Genomic DNA, 20,352 nt, shown 5'->3' with positions numbered 1-20,352 from the left:
AGAATAATTCTCTTATCTAGAGCAGTTTTTACAAACTTCATGTATTTGTGTACTAACAATATTACTCTACCCATGTATCATTTGTACTATTATTGACTTAACAAAGAAGCCACAGTACTGCACAGTGGCTAAGAGGTTGAAAACTGTCAGAGCACATGGAGTGATTTTGCAGCTCTGCCATTCACATGTTCTATAACCAAGGGCAAGCCTATTAATCTCTCTGAGCTTCAGTATCTCATTTGTATAATGGTGATAATAATAGTACCTTCCTCTCAAAATTGTTGTAAGGATTAAAAGACTCTGTAGATATCAAGCACTTAGAGGAGCACCTGGCTCAAAGCAAGGACTAAATAAGTAATTAGCTAATACTAACATTTTTCTTAAAATTTACCCACAATTTTTTTACTTTTACTTGATGATAAATTTATTTCATGAGCAAACTGTTATTCCATTATTACCTTAAGTAATAATATCTGAAATCATGGGTGTAACATATGGATATATTTTTCCTAATATGGAGTAAAATAATTTTTATAATTAAAAACAGGTTCCAGCATACTTAAAATCATCTCCAGTATGAACAGCGATACTGCACCAATAAAGAACACTTACTATGTAAGGGCTCTCTTTACAGTGTACATTAAAACCATGTGCCGCAGAAAAAAAGTAAAGATCCATTCAAAGGAAATGGAGATATTTAAATAACTGACCCCCTGTGATCAGTGCACTGACAGCTATTACATGAAACATACACAATGATTTCTACAGGGAAGAAGTATTAGAAAGCAAGTAAGTAATGTAATGCCATTCAATGAGTAACTGTCATCCCATTCCATTCCAGTCTCAGAGATGCAGCAACACCACTGGTTCTTCTTTTCATCCAACTAAATTTTTTCGAGTTCTAGCTCATTTCTTTCCTTTATAGAATTAGAAAACCCTGTTATCTTTTATAAAATTGTGAAATAATGCAACATATTTTAATTACTGTTGTCAATATAATTTGTAACAGTAACCACCAATCATTAAGCCAGGCATTGTGATGAATGCAGATTATCACAACAAAACCATAAAAAATGTATTATCATCCATTTTCACAATGACAAAACTAAAACTTCAAGAATTTAAGCACCTGAGATCCTAAAACTAGTATGCAGAACTGGGAAAGAGGGAGTTGCATGGGAGTAGAATTTAAACCATAGATCCTGACTGATATAGTGAATTAGGAGACAGCCAAGAACTGTCCTTCAAAGTAGTCTTAAACTACATCAATGTCTCACTGAACAAAACATTTTTGGTACTCCTCATTTACAACTACATTTATGACCTACAAGTCTTCTTCTGAACTGTCCTAATAATGACAAATCTTGATCATCTGAGGGGTGAGTCTGAATATTTGAAAGAAATAAATACAATTCAGAGTGAAGAACAGTGGGTAAGGTGACACTGGATCTCAACAAATATTTATCTACCACAAGGTACTGGGGATTGAAGCCAGGACCTTATGCATGCTAAGAACTGGCTCTATCACTGAGCTATTTCCCTCTCCCCTAAAATTTTGTGAGAACTACATTAAAAAGTAAAAATAGATGAAATTAATTTTAATAACATTTTTAACCAAATATAAGATACTATCATTTAATATTTAATCAGTCCCAAAAAATTGATATTTTACACAATTTTGTTTTACAAAAAAGAGTCTGAACCCAGTAAGAATTTCACATGTACAGCCATCTCAATTCAGATTAATCCCAAATGGCTAGAAGCTACCATACTAGACATAAGTCTGAGTTATTAAATATTAATTATCAAAAATGTTATACAAACATACTCTATGCTGTCTATTGAGTTCTTCCAGAGAATCTCCAAAATAGGGGTCTTAGGGACCCCAGACATAAGAACTCATATAGCAATTCTATTTTAACCATTTTTCACAGGTAACTTAAATCATAGTAATTTCTTCTTAACAATTATCTTCCATAATTTAATGATAGTCTTTATTTTAAGTGGTTGACTGCTCAGTCACTAGCAGACAGATCTCCTGGCTCCTATCTACTATACTACACATGATGTTGGAGCCAGGTGCGGAAGGGGGGTGACCCTAAGAATTGGTAGAACTTGTAGTCTATTTACATTTAGAATGCTCACTCAAAAAAGCAGACATGTACTTACTATCTTTAGACACTATCCAAAGTATATACTAGTCGCTGGAGATACAGCAGGGCAAATTGAAACATGGAACCTGCCCTCGTGGAATCTACTTTCTACTTCAAGAATCTTCTGAGGAAGTGACACTTGAGCTGGACTCTAAAGGACAAGTTGCTATAAATAGGTGAAATAGAGGGAGAAGAACATTGCAGAAAGACGGAATGGCTTGAAAAAAACCGTAAGACAAAAAGAAGCACAGCTCTTTTGAGACACTGAAAGGTTAATGAAGTATAGAGCCAGATTTGAGTCTTTATCCTGCAGTTAACAAGAAGTCATTTAAGGCTGAGTGCTTTGATCACATCGGAATTTTTCAAAGCTCACTCTGGTACATGGTAGAAAATGGATTGGAAGGGGGAAAAGAAATAATGAAGTTGCCTTAGAGTGACAGAAGTAAAAATGGAGAAAAATAGATGCATTGTAAAAGTACTTAGAAAATAAATTTGACAATACTTGGTGACTGATTTACTATGGGCAGATGACTAGAGTAGAAAGTATCAATTATCATAATCACTTAATCCTATCTATTTTGGAAGAGACACTTTTCTTTAACAAAATGGTAGTTAAAAAAATGAAAAAAGTTAACAATGAAGATTATTTAAAGTCCAAGACATCTTCTGCCAAACATCCAACTAACTGAATTTAAAAATTACATGGAAGTCACATGAATAAATATGGTCATTTTCTCATAAAACCTCTATAAAATAAAAAGTACAATATTTAAAATAGGCACCAAATGAAAAGAACAAGACTATAAACCATATCAGGGGTCAGCAAAATGTTTCTGATAAAGAGCCAGATAGTAAATATTTCGGAACCATATGGTCTCTGTTGCAACTACTCAACACTGACATTGTAGGACAAAGACAGCCATAGACAACATTTAAGGGAACAAGTGTAGTTACGTTCCAATAAAATTTTATTTACAAAAACAAGCAGTGAGCGAGAGTTGTCAATGCTGGATCTTTACAATGAGGAAAAAAAAATGCAAAAGCTAAGACAAGTGGTCAGATCAGATATCTGTTCAACGAGAAATAATGCAGTTCCTGCAGGCAAATGTAATACAATCAATAATTCCTTAAAAAAAAAAAAAAAGGTAACATTGGCGGTCAGCAGGTGGATTCTTCAAAAATGGTCTGGTAACAGTTAGTAGGGAGTACCACATCCATGGGCGAAAATTAAGGAGAAGCCTCAAGAACCTACGGCAGTCTAGAAAGGGAAATTCATGATGTTAGTCTTTGATGAGACAGGGAATGGCCCAGCAGAACAAACAGGCATCTAAGCAACTGAAATTGCAGTTTAAGGTGGCAGCTTGAACAATTCAAGTACAAGTTCAATCAATAGAGCTAAGGCACATAGTCAAGCAAAGTTGCAGGAGATGCTCCTGAGTCACCTGGATGTGTATTCCTTAAATCATCCCCAGATTAATGATAGAATCAGACCCAGACATGGGGCAAGGCTGAAAAAACAAGCAGAGATCAGTGGTCTAGCTGCAGAGAAGAGTAAGGTGGGTATCAAGCAGGCTCTTAGAAGAATTAAGAAAAGGTAACTATTTCTCATGGGGGAAGATCTACAACAGGAGGTCAAGTCAGATATGGAAAAAATTATTAGCTATTTTACTGATGAGTTCTGCCTTCCAGTTTACAAATAATATTAGTCTAACATCATGTGAAATTTTCTAATGTTTTCTCCTCATAATTAAATTTTAACAAAACAGAATAAAGCTGTTTCTAATTACCAACAAAAATTTTTGTGGAGGACTATCTGTTATCTGTTACTTATTTTTGACAATAAAATCTGAAGTAAATGTTATTATATTTGATAATTAAAACCAATGACTTATTGAATTTACTTTAATTGAATATTTGCAACAAATTTTAATCCAGTTATTATGATTAAGTATACTAATTGAAAGATACTTCATGTGAATGTCTAAACAAAGATCTACTACAGCATACTAGATTTTGTCAGAAAATCTCAGTACAAACATAACTATAATACAGAATGATGTGTGTAATCAAAAATTAAATATTTTATTTCCCAGACTGAAAGATCTCTGAAAACAGGGTCCAAATCTAGCAGTTACTACATAATAAACATCTGTTGAACTGAGCGATATATTAATCATAGTGATATCACAAAGGAAAAAGTAATTAACTCTGAGTGAATGAGAGAAGTATTTGCAGAGGAAATACTAATGCTAATACTAAACACTAATACTAATGTTACATTTCAAATAGAAAAGAGGTAATAAATCAGTGCATCTTTTGTGGGGAAAGGGGGGACATGAAGGCAAGGAAATCTGAAGAGCAAAGTATGCAGGATTTGATTCAACCAGAGGTAAAGCATGAGCTTCATGCTTGGGGAAAACCCAGGTCCTAAAGTGCCATACCAGGAGTCTTTTAAGTTTATCCTGAGGGCACAGGAGAGCCACTGACAATTCTTGAGGAATAGAGTGATAAGGTTACTCCTGCCTTCTTGATGCAAAGTTTTAGGAAGGGTGGATCCAGAGGTACTTTAGTAGCCAAATGAAGGGAAGTTCAAAGCTAAAGCCAATCATGGCAGGACTATCATCCAAGAGTTGAAAGACTTCATGGGAAGGCAGAGAAGAAAGCATGAAGCCATGTCCCCAGGATCCTTCCAATCCCAATCCACTGACACGGCCTCAGACCCAATCCTACCATCAGGGTCAGACAAGTTCTTGTGAAAGAGATCCACAGACACAATGCTGGTTACTCAATTTGCTTAGTGTTTTATTTAACCAAAGCCCTAACAGATGACTCATCAGGGCTTTCAAGCACAGCTCTGCTCACATTGTGATATTCGGAACCCACTGGTGGTACTGTCCTTGGTTTTGCTGCTTCCTTGACATTTCCTCTTGAATATTTGCAAACCTTAAAATGTAAAGATTTTGTCCAAAAAGACACACATATATACTCCTGCCACAGGCTGTAATACCCACTGAGATGTTTCCACTCAGCAGTTTGTGTGCACATGTGTTAAGGTGTTGTGCATCCATAGCTACCCATCCATCCATCATCTATCCAATCCACTGTCAATCCATGACAAGAATGCAAGTTCAGACCAGTCAAGCCTCAGAGTTGACAGAGAGCAGGGCTCTCAAGCTCTTCCAAAAAATCAAAAAGGAACACTCTCAAACTCATTTTATGAGGCCAGTATTACCCTGATTCCAAAGCCAGATAGGAACACTACAAGAAAAGAAAACTACCAGCCAATATCCCAGATGAATGTAAATGAAAAGATTCTCACCAAAGTAACAGCAAACCAAAATCGGCAGCACATTAAAAGGATCATTCGCCACAATCAAGTGGAATTTATCCCTCGGAAGTAAGGATGGTTCAAAATATGCAAATCAATAAATGTGGCACAATCACATTAATAGAAATTTAAAAAATCATATCATTTAGATAGAGACAGACAAAAAGCATTTGATGAAATTGAACTTCTGTTTATGATAAACACTCTCAACAAATTGGGTATAGAAGGAACCAATCTCACATAATAAAGGACATATATGACAAGCCCACAGTTAACATCATACTTAACAGTAAAAAGTTGAAAGTTTTTCCTCTAAGATCAGAAACAAGAAAAGGGCACCTACTCTTACCATTCCTATTCAACATAATACTGGAAGACCCAGCCAGAACAATCAGGCAAGAAAAAGAAATAAAAGGCATCAGATTTGGAAAGAAAGAAGTAAAACTGTCCCTATCTGCAGATGAGGTGATTTTATATATATAATATCTCCAAAGACTCTACCAAAAAATTGTTAATCTAATGAGTAAATCAAGTCAAGCTGCAGGAAACAAAATTAAAAGGCAAAAAGCAGTAGTGTTTCTATACACTAATGACAAATTATCTGGGGTGGGGGAGGTAGACAAAGAAACTGATTACATTTACAATGTCATCTAAAACAATGAAATATTGACAAATTTAATCAAGTAGGTGAAAGATCTCTACATTGAAAACTAGAAGACAGTAATAATGAAATAAATTGAAGGCCCAAATAAATGGAAAGATATCCTGTGCTCATGGACTGAAAGAATATTGTTAAAACGTCCATACTACCCAAAGCCATGTATAGTTCAATGCAATTCGTATCAAGATTCCAATAACAGGTTTTTTTTTAACAGACTTAGAAAAAATAATCCTAAAATTTACATAAAACCACAAAAGACCCCTAACAGCCAAAGCAATCTGAAGAAAGAATAAAGCTGAAGATAACACACTTCCTGGTTTCAAGCATATTATAAAGTTATATTAATCAAAAAGTATGGTATTGACATAAAAGCAGACACATAGGCCAATAGAATAGAATCAAGAGCTCAAAAATAAACCCATGCATACTAATATTTGATAAGGGAGTCAAGAATACTCAATGGAGAAAAGACAGTCTCTTCTATAAATGATGCTGAGAAAACTCGAAAATGGTATGTAAAAGAATAAAACCAGATCTCAATCTCACATCGCTCACAAAAATTAACTCAAAATGTATTACAGAAATAAACATAAGACCTAGAAAATTCCTAGAAGAAAACATGGAGGCAGGGGGGAAGAAAGCTCCTTGACATAGTTTTAGCAACCATTTTTTGAATATGACACCTAAAACACAAGGAACAAAAGCTAACATAAATGAGACTACAACAAACTAAACAACTTCCACAAAGCAAAAGAAACAATCAACAAAAGGAAAAGGAAACCTACAGAATGGGAGAAGATAATTCCACATCATTTATCTGATAAGGGGTTAACATCGAAAATATATAAAGAACTCATATAACTCAATGGTAGAAAAACAAACAATACGATCTAAAAGTGGGCAAAAGATCTAAACACTTTTCCAAATGATACACAATAGCCAACAGGTATATGAAAAGGTCCTCGACATCATTAATCATTAGGGAAATGCAAACCAAAACCACAAGGAGGTATCACCTCATACCTGTTAGAATAACTATCATCAGAAAGATAAGAGATAACAAATGCCGGCAAAGATGTAGAAAAAAGGAAACCCTTAAGCACTGCTGGTGGGACTGTAAATTGGCGCCACTATGGAAATCAATATGAAAGTTCCTCAAAAAATTAAAAACAGAACTATGATATGATCCAGCAATTACGCTCCTGGGTCTGTATCAAAAGGAAATAAAATCACTATGTCAAAGAGATAACTGCACTCCCAATGTTCACTGCAGCATTATTTACAACAGCCAAGATATGAGAACAATCTAAGTGTCCATCAACAGATGAATGGATTAAGAAACTATGGTGTATGTACACAGTGGAATACTATTCACTCACAGAAAAAAAGAAAATCCTGCCATTTGCAACATGATAGACTTTGAGGTCCTAAGGGAAGTAAGTCAAGAAAGATAAATACTGTTTGATCTCACGTATATGAGGAATTGGGGGGGTGGGGAGAGGACCTCACAGAAAAAGAGATCAGATTTGTCGTTACCAGAGGAAGGGGATGGAGGGTAGGGAAATTGGATAAAGGTGGTCAAAAGGTACAAACTTCCAGTTAGAAAATAAGTAAGTAGAGGATGAAATGTACAACATGATGACTATCGCTAATACTGCTGTGTGGTATAATTCAGAGTTGCTTAAAAAGTAAATCTTAAAAGTTCTCATCACGAGGAAAAAAATATTCTTTTTTTTTTGTATCTATACAAGGCAATGGATGTTAACTAAACTTACTGTGGTAATCACTTCTCAATATATTAAGTCAAGTCATTATGCTGCATGAACATTCTAACAATACTGATTCCTCCAATCCGTGAGCATGAATATCTTTCCATTTGTGTCTTCTTCTATTTCTTTTATTAAATTTTTACTCCATTGTAAACATCAAAAAGTCTCACTGGTAGTGTTTAATGCAAAACTAACTCATTTTTATTTTTAGGCAAGGATAAATTTATAATCAATACTTCTCCTATCTGGAAAGACAATTTTATAACAGCTCAAAAATATATATTTTAGAACACATTGGAGGTGCGTGAGAAAAAAAGTACTTTAAAAACAGAGGAATAGAAAAAGCATATCACTATATACCTCAATCCTTTTCCTAAATGGTTAAAGAACTGTTCAGCAACTCCAAAATCCTTTTTATATGCACACCTGGGAAGAATACCAAATTCGTAACTTTACTCAGAGTTACACTGATGTGGTTTTAGACCAGATGTTTAAATGTTACAGTATGTACATTTTCTTCCCCTCTTCTAAGGCAGAAGTAAAGAAAGAGGAATATTTGACTTCACTCCACAAGAGACCTATTTAATAGTTTGGCGGTTATGTAAGTAAAGGTAGCTTGGCTAAGTCAATGTTGACGACATACAGAACGACATGATCCTAATGAGTTGGAAAATATTGGCTCTCATGAGAATAGACCAGATGCTACTGAGCTGAGAAAGCTACTGTATTATTGAATTTCATTTTTATGAGGTAAAATTTATTATTCAACCATTAAGGTATCCCACATGAAATCTTGCATAAAATACTTTTACAGTTACATTCTGGAAAGTAGATTTTTTATTTTAACATTAAGACATCACTTAAATAACAGATTCAAATGTCCATTTGATCACCTTCAGCACAGATTTGAGAGTCTGTAGGCAATTTCCCTGCAAATACCAGATTAGTGGAACTAGACTGTCGACAAAACAATGAACTACCTGAGCAAGGAAAAAGCAGTAACAAGTCCTTGTTTTCCTAAGCAAGCAAAAGCCACATGTGACTTTGTATTTTTATCTTCTGGCAAAATTACAGAGGTTACAGTTTCTATGATTTGAGTACCATAAGAAACATGAAAAATAAAAATGCATAATTCAATGATCCCAATTAATAATACATATTTAGTTCAAACTTTAACATCTGTTTATTCTTTATAAACTTCTTTATTATTTTAATTAAGTTGCCAATATTTGCTATTCCTTCATCACAGAATTCCTAATGGAACAGCAAACTATAATCACCTTACTTTGTTTCTGGTCTTATTTACCAGAGAGGTTGTTTGATGTAGTAGCAGAAGTAAGAACAACCGAAGGGTCCAAAGGCCTGGCTTCAAAAACTAGCTTACTCAGTGAGTATCTGTGGGATGATACTTAAGAAAAACACTAAATTGTTCCACGCATAAATTGTCACATGTGTAACACAGGACATATAACCTGCCAACATCAATAGTACTGGGGAGAAGCCAGAGAAATTAATGCGTGAGAAACATCAACCTAAAAAGGTGAGCCAATTCAGACTATTCAGTAAGTCTTACGGTATCCAGTCGCTACAATATGCAGCTCAGTGGAGGAAAAATGCTTGGTAGGCAGCTGCTCACTACATGAAAAGCAGATTAAAGGATAGGGTTTCGTATTTCTATTCTCCCACTGCATTGCAGCAACCTGTTGTTCCACATCGCTGGGGAATTCCTAACAGGAGAGAATACACGATTCATCATAGGTGTCTATGAGCTTGCAAGGCCTCTTGTCAACAGCTGTATTAAAGCAGCACAATGCACAGTTTCTTCCTTAAGTCCAAACAACCAGACCTAACCAATGTCTTGAATTTTATTCTTCTCTCATCAAGTTCACTACTTCATTATCCTATTTACTTTCCTGCCCTACTCTCTGAATTTACCTTTGCCCTGTATCTTCTCACCTAAAATACTGGATCACTGAAGCTTCAGTTTTGACAGTGATAGTTATCTCATGCCTCCAAGAACTCATACCCTACAACCACCTCCACAGGTAATATCCCCATATGTATGATTCTAGCAGGATTCCACAGCCAGGGCAGGAGCAATGAATCAACTCCTCAAGTAACACTGTATTTGGCACTCTCAAGCACTCTATGAGTAGATCTAAAGATACTATTACCATTTTACAGATGAGAAAGTTAACTGAAACTCAATGAAACAAACTGACCTTTCTTTAGACATATAAGTAGTGTGATTTCCACACTACAATTCAGTAAATTTTAATAGTCGAAGAGTGAAAATATTTTTATTACCTGACAGAGATAGTAAAACATTCATTACACCAATATTTATATAGCATATAGATTAATAAAATTCAACAGACAAAACTAAACCTCTAAGAAGCAGTGGCACAGAACTTTTTACTATTCATCTTAATTTAATATCTTTAATTTTATTCTCCTTTTACAAGAGCTGAGGAAGAAAAATTCATTGATGTAGCTCTAAATAACACTAGTATAGTTCAATATTCACACAGTCTCTTAAAGCCTCTTAAGTAAAGTCATTCACAAAATAGAAACTAAAAATTGACTCAACGAAAATTATCACATTTTTGTGACACAGTACAAAAATTGACTCAACGAAAATTATCACATTTTGTGACACAGTTTTTACTCAGGGCATCTCTCATGTACACTTTATTAAAGAAAACATCTTTTCTTCCTAAAGGAATTTTGCAGTTTTGATGCTTGAAATTAAATCTGATATCACATTTCTGAAGTACCATTATAACTTCAACATTTCGAAGACTAATGTACAAGGTTGTTGCATATTCTAAGACTCAATCAAATACAACAACCTAACTTTACTTGGTTTTACATAGAGACATATTTAACAGCTTCAGTTATTAAAAGGAAAAAAAGATTAACTAAATACGTATTTATAAAAAAAACTAAGTTAATAAAATAGTGAAATAATTCTGTACCTATAAAGAAACAAAGAATAAGTTTTTTGCACTTAGTTTTCTTTATATAAAAATGCAGTATATTGTATACCAGAAAATTGACACACTGTAAACTGACTATACTTCAATTTTTAAAAAATGTTTAAAATGCAGCATAAATCGGACACATAAAACTTAACTATCAAACTAATTTATTTCCTTTGAGTGATAAAATTACATTATCTCACAACTTGACACTGCTCACTCTTCACTAAGAATTTCTTGTTATTAGAATCAGGAAATCAATAACCATGTTTTCTTAGGAATCAAGAGATCAGAATGAAATTTTTCACATTTAAAATTTTCCAGGAGCATCTTATGCTTTACATGTACATGTATTTTGCTAGTGACCTGGTACCATCCCTCACCGTATCATCTAAAATAGCATAAAAATCAATAATGCAACTACTAGCTAAAGAATTTTAGAATTTCAAAAACATGTCATTAATTATTTATCACCCAATTCTTTTAGTTCTTTCTCTTTGGAAAAATACTAAATTTTTTTCCCTTTTTTTACTCAGGGCATCTCTCATGTCCTCTCAAAATTTCCAAAACCCAATATTCAGGAAGCAATTGCACAGAATTTTAATCCCTAGTCTTACCAAGAAAAAATTTAGAGCAATAACTGTATTTATTAACAATGTATGCCTTTCATGTTTATAAATATAATAAATATAATACTTCATCTTACTACATTACATGCATTCTATTTAATTCTAGTTCATTTCTTTCAAACTCTTAGGAGTACCCAAAGACGTCGATTTCAAACCCAACTAATAAGTTACAACCTGCAATTAATGAAAGGGTAAGATAGGAACTCAATTATAAATGAATTTTTCTAAATCTCCCCCAAATCAGTAACAGTTCAGTTCAGATGGAATAGTGTTGTTTTGGCGCTTGCAGAGGTAACACATAAATTTCTTATTTGTGAGAACAGGCATGGAGAAAACAAAGATGAAAAGAGAAAGGAAGAAATGAATATAGAAGGTTAGCATCACTGAAATTGTTGGCCTTGGGAAATCAAGGCCTTGGATAACAAGAGCAGTAAGGATTCTGATATTAAAAAGTTTAAAAGAACTTAAAAGGCTGAAAGCAATTATGAAGACCAAGAAGCAGAATCAGTAACAAAGGAGAAATAAACCACTTCTAAAAGATAACAAGGTCCAGTGTAAAGATATACTTGGGGCTACAACTGAGGAAAAAGTCGGACAGGATGTCACCATGAAGAAAGTGAACAAACAACCGACAGAACTGCAGAAAACCTCTGCGAACCATGCATCTGATAAGGGACTTGTATCTAGAAAATAGAAAGAATTCTCACAACTCAAAACAAAAAAGATAAACAGACCAACGAAAAAACGAACAAAGGATCTAAGTAGACATTTCTCCACAAAAGATATACAAAGGGCCAAAACCATTAACTATTAGGGAAATGCATATCAAAATCACAGTGAGACACTACTTTACAACCAACAGGATGGCTGGAACCAAAAAACAGGTGATAGCAGTATGGTAAGTATGTGGGAAAAAATGGAATCCTCATACACTACAGCTAAGAATATTCAATGGTACAGCTGCTTTGGAAAACAGGCTGTTTTCCAAATTTCTCAAAAGGTTAAATATACAGTTACCATATGACCAAGCACTTCTACTCCTACTTCTCCTACCCAAGAGAAATAAAAGCGTATATCCACACAAAAAACTTGCACATACATGTTCACGGCAACATCATTCATAAATGTCAAAGTGGAAACAACCCAAATGTCCATCAACTGATGAATCGATGAACAAAATAGTATATACATACAATGGAATACTATTTGACAATAAAAAGAAACTGATGAATGCTACAATATGGATGAACTTCAAAACAGTATGCTAAGTGAAAGAATTCTGTCACAAAGGACTGTATTTTATATGATCTGTTTATATGAAATGCCCAGAATAGGCAAATCCATAGACAAAAAGCAGGTTATTGTTTGCTTAGGGCTGGGGGGCATGGCAGGCTTGGGAAGCGATGGCTAAAAAATCTAAGACTTCTTTCTGGGGTAAAGAAAATGTTCTCAAATTGATTGTGGTGATGAAGACAGAGCTCTGAATGTACTACAGGCTAAATACTGCCTACTTGAAAAGGGTGACTTGTATGGTATGTGATTTACACCTCAATAACGCAGTTTCGAAAAACTGAACAGGAGGAATGCGAAGGAGGAGAGCAAGCGAAATAAAACACTTCTGGCATGGGGTAGAAGGGTAAACCTGGGCAAAGGCATAAATGTGGAAAAAAATGTAATTTTTTTATGGAACCCACAGACTATAATGCAGGTTACAGTTTCCTGAACTACAGGAAAGGAAAAAACTGTGTTGACTTGTGTTAAAGAACTAGTTATCAAAGAAAAGAGGATAATGTAGGAGAATGTTATCAAATCAGAATTACGTTCAACAGAGACAGAAGGAAAAGCCATGAAGGTGATGGACAGGAGGAGACTGATGCTGTGGGTTAGCAACTATCAATAAAAAGACAGCAAGAAGTAGGAAGGTAAGCAAGAAGTATACGATTATCATGAAAGGTGAGGCAGAAACACTGAAGACAAGTGCTTGGCTTATAGTCAACCGTAGAATGGAAGAATAATGGTTCTTCTTCCACAGATTATCAGAATAAAAATCTGAGAAGTTGAAGAATGTACATAATCCTGCATCATCACTTCATTAATGTAATAAATGAGAACTAGCTGCAATGTGAAGCAAAAGATCCCTGGTTAAACCAAACATATTAAACAAAGCTTAACAGTGCTGAGTGATGTCTACTGACAGCCCACAGATGTAAGATAATAAACGCTATAAACTTTACACCTTAAATACATACTTCTTGGATCTTAAGACAGAAAATTTAGAGAAATAATACTATAAGCAAGCACTATGTTAAGAATAAAATGAACAGAATAAGATTTGGGGGGAGCAAAAAAAGACATAAGGAAATTGGACACTTGGAAACCAGATTTTCAAAACAAAATTTTGGCTAACTCTTAATTCACCTATTATAAATTTTATAGCTGCTTCATTTCATAAATTTAAGATTCCTTGGCGAAGAGACGAAACTTCCTAACATTATTCCATTTTCCTCAACTCCTCTAATCTCCAAAAACTTATTTCCACTAATTTTAGGTTTTTCAATGTCAGCATACCAGGTTATGGATCACTTGCTCTGTGTACTTATCTGACCCATTTTTTAATATCTATGCAGCATTCTATTAGGATAGAATATTTACAGAATAAAAAATTTTACATAGAATCTGCCTAGCACAGTCCATTTGATCAATTCAGAAAAAAATGCAGAATGAGTTTGTCAGGGAAAAAATTATAAAAGTCAATACCACCACCACCTGCTTATTAATATGAATTTTTAGACTAAGTTGACAAAAACAAAAATTTTAAATAAATAAGGGTGGATTAATACTGTGAGACAGTAAACAAACAAACTTCTGGAGAGAACATCACAGGAAACAAATCTGACAAACAAAATAATATACAGTGAAAAATGCTACTACCAAAAAAGGCCTCACCACAGGCCTTAAGGGTGAGGATCTAAAAGAAGAGCTTTCACACAGTAACTCCACATAAAACAACGGCAATAACACTGTCTTAGTCCATTCGGGCTCTAATAACAAATACCACAGACTGTACAGCAGATAAACAACAGAAAATTATTTCTCTCGATTCTAGAGGCTGGAAGCCCAAGATCAGGGCACCAGCACAGTCAGGTTCCGAAGAGAACCACTTCCTGCTGAAGGCTGCCTACTTCCTCCACATGGTGGGGGAGTCAAAGGACCCCTCTCTGGCCCCTCTTTCTAAAGACATCAATCTCATTCATGAGGACTCTGCCCTCATGATCTAATCAGCTCCCAGAGGCCCGTCCTCCTCCTTGAGCATTGAATTTCAACATATAAATTTTGGTGGAATGTAAACATTCAGAGCATAACACATAATTTAGTCCACTTAAATATTCATCAATTTAAAATGATTTTTGAATGAAATAAAATAAACATAAAATTCATCCTTTTACAAGCGTACAATTGCATGGAATTTAGCAGATTCACAAGTGTGAAGACATTACTACTATCTAATTGCAAAACATTTCCATCACCCCAAAAGAAACTCATGCAGTCATTCCCCAGTTCTCCTTTTCTCTAAACTCTGGCAATCATTAATCTACTTTCTGTCTCTGTGGATTTGCCTATTTTAAGTATTTCATATAAATGGAATCATAATATGTGACTTTTTGCATCTGGCTTTTTCCACTTAGCATGTTTTCAAGGTTCATTCACAGCATATATCAGTACTTCACTCCTTTTTATGTCTGAATAACATTCCATTGTACACATAACACATTTTATCCATTCATCAGACATTTCTGTTGTTTTCACCTTTTGGCTATTAGGAATAATGCTATGTGATCTCCTTTACATACGGAATCTTAAAAAGTCGAATTCATAGAAGCAGAGAGTAGAACAGTATTTACAGGGGCAAGGAGATGAGGGAAATGAAAGATGCTGGTCAAAGGAGACAAAGCTGCAGTTATGCAGGATGAGTAAGTTCTAGAAATCTCATGTAGAGAATGATAGTTATAGTTGATAATACTGTAGTGTATAGTGGAAATTTGCCAACAGAGTAAATTTCAGGTGCTCTTACCACAGGGAAAAAAATATAGTAGCTATGTGAGGGGACATATCTGTTAATTAGCTTGAGTGTAGTAATCATTTAACCATGTATATCAAAATATCATATTGCATACCTTAAATACATAAAATTATTAATAAAAAATAAACTTGCATGCAAAAGGAAAAAAGAATAATGTTATGAATTCATGTACATGACTTTACACAGATATATGTTTTCAATTCTTGGGTGCATATCTAGGAGTAAAATTGCTGGGTTATATAGTAACTCTAATTTAACTTTTTGAAGAACTACCAAAGTGTTTTCCAAAGCAACATCAGTTATTTTTAAGTTAGTAATTCAATAAGAGTATACAATTCCAAACAAGTAGAAAGAGGTAAGTAAGAAACAATAGTATTTTTTAAGAAGCACTGTAGCTAAAACAGTATAAAAGGAAACGATATAGTAAGATAGTAAGCAGAAACAAAGTCAAAAAAAACTACAATCACACATATAAATAGATTGAATTTACTAGATAAAAGACAGATTATGAAATTTGACCTAAAATATTCAATTGTATGCTATTTCTAAGACATATACATAAAGCATAAAAACATTGGTTTTAAGAAAAAGAATGCAAAAGGAAATACAGCAAATACCAACCAAAGAAAAGGTAATTATAAATATGTTAATATAAGAAAAAATAGATATAACTCAAAAGACTGTATGAAGAACAGACTCAGCACATTTAATAAATGAATCTATTTAAAAAGAGAACATAAATATGTGTTCGGGGGAAATATGTTTACGCACACACTAAGATTTGCATACTATTTCAGGAAATTCAGAGTATTCAAAGCCTTTTCATATACCCCAAGTTAAGAACTTCTAAACTAATGAAACATTTGTCATTTCTTTATAAAATCCTAAAACCTGACACAACTATAAAATTCCACATTAGGCAATGGCTATATCAAACGAAAAGACTCTAATAAAAATGCATTTTTTAGACCTTATAATATATTCCCCATAGTAAGGTCTGACATTAAAACCTTCAAAAGCATCATGTAAAAATAAAACTAATATTTCAACAGATAAATGAAGTAGAAAATAATGTTATTATTTTAAGCATGATTACACTTAATATATCCTTCTTTTGTGTCACTGACAAAAGTAACATAATTATTATGAACTGAAACAATTAAAGAAGCAAGTCTTCTGTAACATTTTTTTGCTTACCGACAAAGTGAATAATAAGATGAAGATAATATCTCTTTTACAGGCATCAAAGCAGATTTTTAATTTTCTGTAGTTAATTCATTCAAGGTGTAATACTAATAATTTTCACACAAAAAGAATAATTTGCTTACCAAGTATTAATGTATTCTATAATATCAAGAATTTCATGCCACTCTACCACCATAATCAAATATTTATATTTATACTTGACTTGGTTATCATTTCAAACACACATACTGATCCCCTCAGAAGTTATCCAAGTAAGGCCAAAAGGTCAATTGTACAAGGAGTTGGTGAAAATAATCTCTTGAACTATAAAACGTATCCACAAATTGGTGGCAGAGAAAAAGATTGAATGGCTTAACTTATATCATGGATTTTACACAGGACCTATACATATCTGCTTTCACAGAAATATACTACAATTTAAGTTGAACATGCCACACATATGGGTTTGAACGACAGAATATCAGTCATCTCTAGTAAGAATTTTCCATACACTTGTCAAAAAGACTGTTCTTACCTATAGTTTGGAAAACTTCATTCATCAAAGCTTCATTCACTGCTGAAGAGCTGACATTTCCAATATGAGACCAACTTTGATATATTGCTTGAAGCAGAAGTGTCTGTGCTCTTGTAGCTTGAATTGTGAGATTTGGAAGTTCAAATATACCCTCAGTTATAGCAATCTGAGACCTTTTGGTCCTGCATAAGAAAATAGAAAGAATAACAGCAAGTAATATATTAAAAAGCATTTACAAACAACATATAAAATAAATTAGACTATAAGGTAAGAAAAAGTACACATTAAAAATATTTTAAAATAGAATTTAAACCAAATAGATACGCAATTCTACTAACTTTAAATATGTTTCACTATTTCAGAATCTCTCACAATAAAATAAAAATACAAACTAGAATGTCAACACATATTCATACACATGCATTCTGCTGAAGCAATTACACTTTTTTAATCAAGTCAATTATCAAAAATAATACTAATCATACTTAAACAGAATTTATAAGCAGATCAGCCTTATTTTTAATATCTCGTATTTATTAACTCAGAATCTTTTCATAACACACTTTGATGGAGGTATTATCTTCATTTTTCAAATGGAGAAACTAAGATACAGGTATGAAGTAGGTGTCAAATATCATACAACTAAAAAGTTAAAAAATTAGGAATTTAAGTCTAGGCAATCTGATCCAGAGCCCTCTATCCTATACTTTCACAAGTACTTACAAACCATTTACATTATACTCAGGCTCCTACTTGAGAGTAACAGAAAAATTATTTTTAGAACCTCTGCCCTGGAATATCTAACTCATTGTTGTCATATTTATCTGGTTCTGCCTTTGACTGAGGTGCCTTAATTGAACTTCCTAAATAGCAAAGCTTCAAAGTAAGGAAACATTTAAATATGTCTATGAGCAACAAGCTAACAGTGAAGGTTAATGAAATATGCAAGATAAAGTGGAAAGAAGAAAAACAAGAGATAGGAAAAAAAAAAGAGTAGGATGCTACTATAGTAGACTCAGACACCTCATTCCCTCCTTAACCCAATAAACCTCAACCCTTTATCATTTCCCCAACCATATCCACAAGGAGAGTACTGGACATCTCCTGTCTATCACCTCAAAAGCCTCTCAACCCACCCGTTATTCCAGCCACTGCTATGAAGACCATTCAATGCAGATTTTTCAGTGGCAGTGCCTAAAAGGCCACTGTACAGTTTGAGACTCCAGTGGGAATTCTTGTGTGTTCATTAATTCAGAGCCTGGAAGTGTAGAGATAAATGCTTCCCCCTTTTGTTTCCCTGCCTGACAATTCTGAGATGCATTTCACAAGCCTCTTATGAAGGTCCCTGGAGATGAAGGATCAGAGAGGAAAAAAGACTGAAATAATTGTGGGAAAAAAACCTTAATCAGCTTTGGGACAATATCAAGCAACCTCAAACAGGTGTACTTGGAATCCCAAAAGAGAGAAGAGAAATGGTACAAATGGAAAAGCACAATGTTTAAGGAAATAATGGCCAATTTTTTTCTAAATTTGAAGACAACTATAAAGCCAAAGATCTAGATAGTTCAACAAACTCCAAGAAGAAGAGACTTAAAATCATACCAAAGGTACATTATAACCAAATTGTTGGAAAAAAATCTTAAACCAAGCAGAGGGTAGAAAAATACACTGTACAACGAAACAAGGATGAACTATTATGTACAGGTTCCTGTGAAATAGACCGAAATGATAGAGCAAAACTATGCAGGTGTCATATTTAAGTTGAATACTGAAGAATAAATATGAACCATTTCAGAAAAATATAACTGTAAATTCTTTAAAGTAAAAAGATATCCTAATACAAGAATATTGCAAGGACATCAACAGGAAACTCACAGAATATCAAAACAGAAATGATCCACAAACATGGAAAGACTCTAAGCCTCACCAGTAAAAAGGGCAATTCAAACTAAAACAATGTATAACTCTTTTTAACCTTTCAGATTAGCAAATCTCTCAGCCTCTAGTTCACCTTTTAGGAATCTATTTGAAAGGAATTCTCACGAGTCTGCAAGAATACTTACACTATGACAGTGCTTGCAACATTGTTTAAAATAGCCTAAATCTGAGAAAAAGTCATTGCTGAATAAATTGTGTTGTACTGACTTGATGCAAAACTACTCAGATCATTAAAAAGAATGAAGTTAGATAAACCAACTGACATGAAAGGATATCCTGAAGTATGGGTAAGAGATATATAGTTGCATTATAATATGGCCCCACATAATGGCAGGAAGTGGTGAGTTACCTACACATAAAAGTATGTCCGCATGTGCTTGCATGTTGAGATTAAAAATTTTGGATAGAATTATTAATAGTCCTCAAAAATGAGAACAGAGGATGACTTTTCTGTGATCTTCTCCCCTTTTCCCCTATATACATGTCTATATTGTTTTACTTGGTCCTTTGAGAAATCAATATCATTTTTTTTTTCAAAAAATTTTAAGAAATTGCAATATTTTAAGAATGGACTATAGAAATCACAAACTGTGTCAAAATGAAGTAATTTCATAAAATACTTCTAAAATATGAAGATAAGATATCAGCATTATCAAACTATCTCCACTCCCTGCCCTGACACTGGATTATCAAAGGATTTCTTATCTTCTCATACAAATAAACTTGACTTTAAAGCCTCCAAAAGAGGAATGACATCATCAAAACTGGAAGAGCAAGGTACATCAAAAGTCTGGCAAAAACTATCAGCAACAAAAAAGCTGGCAAAAACTATCAAGAATTGACTTTTTCCAGAACTCTAAAAACTAACCGAAAGTCTGCAGCCAACAGGGAAACATATTAACAAAAAAAATTAAAGTTTAAAAAACAGCTCAATCTCAATAGGAAAAGTGAGTTTTGTGGTAGTTTTTACTTACCCATGTTACATCCCCCAAACCCCAGCTCGGCAGTGGCACCAAACAGCCCATATTCCCAGTGTAGGCAGAGGTAACAGAGAAAGCAAAATAGACCTTATTCACAAGAAATTGTGGTTGT

At 33.9% G+C, this 20,352-nt stretch overlaps 1 protein-coding gene across 12 annotated transcripts in view; it reads right to left on the bottom strand.

Moving 5' to 3' along the window:
* The window catches only part of VPS13B (vacuolar protein sorting 13 homolog B), a 627,348-nt gene that overhangs the window by 498,107 nt on the left and 108,889 nt on the right, over nucleotides 1-20,352 (bottom strand). For 10 of the 12 annotated variants that reach the window (XR_006725148.2, XM_045517215.2, XM_074352636.1 and 7 more), the window contains exon 17: nucleotides 17,323-17,504. Coding sequence is in view for 11 of the 12 variants with exons in the window: in XM_045517215.2 (XP_045373171.2) it covers nucleotides 17,323-17,504 (182 nt within the window). In the remaining variant the exon portion in view is untranslated. Of the gene's footprint in view, nucleotides 1-2,951; nucleotides 3,412-7,153; nucleotides 9,639-17,322; nucleotides 17,505-20,352 lie in introns of those variants that run through there. The other 2 variants (XM_045517216.2, XM_074352638.1) reach the window with 2 other exon arrangements.

This window comes from Camelus bactrianus, chromosome 25 (genome assembly GCF_048773025.1).
Source record: "Camelus bactrianus isolate YW-2024 breed Bactrian camel chromosome 25, ASM4877302v1, whole genome shotgun sequence".
NCBI lineage: Eukaryota > Metazoa > Chordata > Mammalia > Artiodactyla > Camelidae > Camelus > Camelus bactrianus.
The sequence above is the reverse complement of the archived record's forward strand: the minus strand, read 5'-3'. Positions and strand labels throughout refer to the sequence as shown.